Source organism: Camelina sativa, chromosome 19 (genome assembly GCF_000633955.1).
Source record: "Camelina sativa cultivar DH55 chromosome 19, Cs, whole genome shotgun sequence".
NCBI classification, from domain to species: domain Eukaryota; kingdom Viridiplantae; phylum Streptophyta; class Magnoliopsida; order Brassicales; family Brassicaceae; genus Camelina; species Camelina sativa.
In genome coordinates, this window is record NC_025703.1 from 12377525 (window position 1) to 12381509 (window position 3985).

The 3985-nt window shown below is 36.0% G+C and overlaps 1 protein-coding gene across 1 annotated transcript; it reads right to left on the bottom strand.

Annotated features, from left to right (window-relative positions):
• Positions 429-3717, bottom strand: LOC104766138. Its single transcript, XM_010489963.1, has 7 exons — positions 3327-3717; positions 3075-3192; positions 2891-2979; positions 2764-2810; positions 2573-2664; positions 1338-1471; positions 429-1227 (listed from the first exon to the last, which is right to left on the bottom strand). Exons 1-7 carry the CDS (start codon positions 3402-3404, stop codon positions 583-585), a joined length of 1203 nt encoding a protein of 400 aa, XP_010488265.1. The 5' UTR covers positions 3405-3717; the 3' UTR covers positions 429-582.

Consider the following 3985-nt stretch of genomic DNA (forward strand, 5'->3'; position numbering starts at 1 on the left):
GAGAGCGAGGACACACAATTGTAAACGAGAGAAAATACAACCACTTGTAAAGCATTTCATTCATTCGATCAATATTAATCCGTTTCGTTAATCGATCTAGTTGTGCAAACTGTTCATAGCTAAGAGCGTAACCTGAAGTCCTCATGTTTTTGTAGTTAATTTTCACAAAAGAACATAGGAGTAGTATTTAAAAATGTTCTATAAATTGTTCAACGTAACGACCACGCTGTCTTAATTCGAACAATTGACTTCGAATTCATGACAAACGTTGCACGTGCGCATTTTTTTCTAAAGTTGAGAGATTTTTACATGAAGTTAATGATCCTTGGGAGTATAATTTGATCTCCACAAAGTTTGTTTTTTTGGTTTTATCTCCACAAAGTTAATGATCCTTCCGAAGTATCAACTACTACATTATAACTATAAGATTGAAATAAATTGCTTTCATAAGCTCAATGGTTAATATATCAGGGAAACAAAATTGCTAAATGCTAACAGTCAAGAAAAAGAGTACTCGTAACAGATCGATCAAATCATGGATGTTATATACTCAGTTCACTTTATAATCTCGTCCTTTCGAAATTAAAACCGTTGAGATAGAGACACGTGACGACATCTTCTGTGCGAAGACACGACTGACACAAACCCACGTGGGCCTCTCAGCTTAGACCTATACGCCGTCTCGTCGTACGGTCTCCGGTAAAACTTCAGATACGGTACGAACACTTCACGTGTCTTCTCCCCTCCTCCTCCGGAAACATTGTTCTCCCGGCGAAAGAACATCGCCGGAGACTGGAAAAACGACGGACGAGGAGTTTTCCTGTACGAATCCGTCTTCGTCTTTTCCGGCAACGGGGTTGATGAAAACAGACTCTTCCTGCATGCGGCTGGTTTCGCGTCTTTGATACCACCACCACGCGCCGCCGGAGACGTGAAAGAAAGCAACCGTGCGCTGCTGAGAGGAGAAACTTGAGCGGCGGCGTTGTAAGGTGACGTGTTGGTGAAGGAAAGGTACCACGGCTTCAAAGAGTTGTGAGATACGGTGAAGGCGAATCTTGAAGAAGCTGAACCAACAACCGTGGCCGTTGATTTGATCGACGATGCATCGAACCTTAAGGATACTGATCTAGGATGTGATGACACGTGGCTGATATCTAGCGATTCGTCGTAGTCTAGCGACGACACTATCATCGTGACCGTTGAGAGTTCCACAAAAGGACGAACACCCTGACAAACGAGTACGAACAACAAGAGCTTATCCATTTGCTTGCTAATCACAATTAGAGAATTATTAATTTGAAACTTAAATGAGTTTATTAGTATTTAAGAGACTTTACCTTCCAAATGTAAGAGAAAAAAGAGGGAGGATCGATGATAAAGGCTTTGTAAAGTCGGCATGGGTAATAATCTGCGATGATTTTTAGAGTCGCCAAAAGCAAATTTGCAAATGCAGAGGATGATCTGAAAAAGCCTGTTTTTTTATAAAGGAAAGAGAATATTAATCGATTTTGTACAGCTAAGTGTGGGACTTAATAATTAATAGTCTAATCGAACTTGAACAAAATTTAAAGATGCAGAGAAATTATTGTACTTAATTTTGTTCCTTCAAAAGAATGAAAATCAGAAAAGGTGGATAAAAAAAGAAAAAAAAACTTTGTACAGAGAAATAAAAAGCATAAATCTTTAGAAGCGTGATGCGAAAGAATATTAATTATCCATTGAAAAATATAGTTGGGTTTTTGTAAACTAAGTTATTATACAATTTTTTTTTAAAAAAGAGCCAATCATTAAATAATAAAGTACCAAAGTAAGTATAACAAAACATGAGAAAACACGTACTTGCATAGTCAGAATAGTGTTTTTTTTTTTTTTTTCAAATTGTAAGTAGTATTTATCAGCTACAAATAGATAATCCTATAAATAAAAACTTTCAATTTTATTTTGTTGGAAAAAGAAAAATTTGCTTAGAAAAATAGAAAGTAACTATAGGGAAGATAATTTGCGATTAGCCGTAATTACAAAAGCATTGACGTTGACACATGAATTGGAAGACAGACGAATCGGAACATCAACTTAATGCATATACATACATACATACATGTCCAAGTGTCCGGTCCCCGACATAAACGAACGTACTCAATCCAAAAAACAAAAACTAAAAACCCAAAAATACGGCAAGTAAATTACAGATTAGTACAAAGAAATTTGGAAGATTATCAAGGACAAAATCAAGAGTATCAAGTAGGCATGATCAAAACTAAACTCTATCCGCAATTCGAACCGTAACCGAACCGTATCTAACTCGTAACCAGACATAACCATATAAAACGATTAAAAATTATAATCTTAATATAAATATATGGTTACATTATATTAATCGTATCAAAATTGTTCGTTAACCGCATGTTAAACCATAACTGTTTAACAAATAACCGTAACCGTTTAACTGTTTAATAAACGGTTACAGTTAAGGTTAAACAAATTTTCAAACCGTAACCGTGATAGCCGTGGTCATGCCTAGTATGAAGTACAAAACGGTAATATCAAACAGTTAGCATTACCAAAAACTTACTTGCATCGAAGAGAAGAACAACGCTATGTTCAGCGTTTCTGGTCATGCTTGAGATCGCAGTATCCATCGTGAACGCCACCAAACGCGTAAACCTTCCCCACAAAAAATCATCATCATTACGTTGTGAAGAGTATCAATCAATAAAACTGGATTAGTTTTTTTCTTCTTCTAATAAATCATCTAAATCTTACTGTTTTGGGGTACGAAGCTTCTGATAATCATGCTTAAACCGGAAAACCTGTAAAAATCAACCTCATTTAACTTACCATTAATGTCATTTATAGATGAAATCAAGATTGGTTATGAAAAAAAAATTACAATAACGGGTCTAGACTCTCCGTCGTGACCGGCGATGTAAGCTACACCGTCTCCAAGCTCCGTCGAGAACTCCTCTGCTCCCAATCGCTCTTTAACATATATTAAAAAAAAAAACACAAAAGCCTTAAGAAAAGTGTGTGTGTGTGTGTTTTTAAAAATCAAACGTTATTAATACAAAACATACCAAGATCGAAGTTTTGTCTCCAAGAAAGACATGAGATTAGATGTTTCGCTGCTTTTTTCACATTATCTCCTTTAACCTTCAAGAATCTCTCAACACACTCTCTGTTACAGAACTTCTCCTGTAAAAAAAAAAAAAAAGCTCGAAGCTTTTGCTTGTTATGAAACGTTCGAAGCTTTTTGTTTGTTTGTTTGTGAACAAGTACGTACATGCATATATGTTTTGTTTATTGGAAATATTTGAGTAGAGACGTACTTGTTTGAAAGTGAGTGGAGGAGATTGTTTCTTGACCAAATGAAGAACAGCTTCGACTTTCTCGTCTTTCTTCCCCATTGATGATCAATCTCTTTGCTCTGTTTTTTGAAAGAACGAAGAGGATAAAGAAAAAGAAGAGAGAGAGAGAGAGTTCGGGTTTTTTTTTGGGAAAGAAGAGAGAGAGAGAGAGAGAAGCTGAACAACGATTGTATTTTGTGTTCTGTGTGTGTGTGTGTGTGCGCCGCAAGGTTCTTCTTGTAGCCAAAAGAAGAAGAAAAAAAAGTTTGATTTTGTATTTCTCTCTCTCTTTCTAGAGAGAAACAGAGAGAGTGTGTTGTTGTGTCTGAAAACGGCTTCTGCAGAAAACATAAACTTACATATGTTGGAGAAGTTATTGGTCTGATGATGACGCTGTTACTATGTCGTTTTGCGGACGTTTCATGTTTTTAAAAGCAAAAAAAGCCGTTGGGCCCGCCACCAGTGACGCCATCTAACGTCGTTAAATTGGCTCCGTTTTATAAGTTTTTTTTAACTTAATGTTTCAGTAATTACTCGAATGTTTTGTTTATTTTGTTACTTAATCATCCTTTTTAGTATCCTTAAATTAACGGACATGAATTTGATTAAGAGTACTTACTTTTTCACAAGTTGAGTTCTCT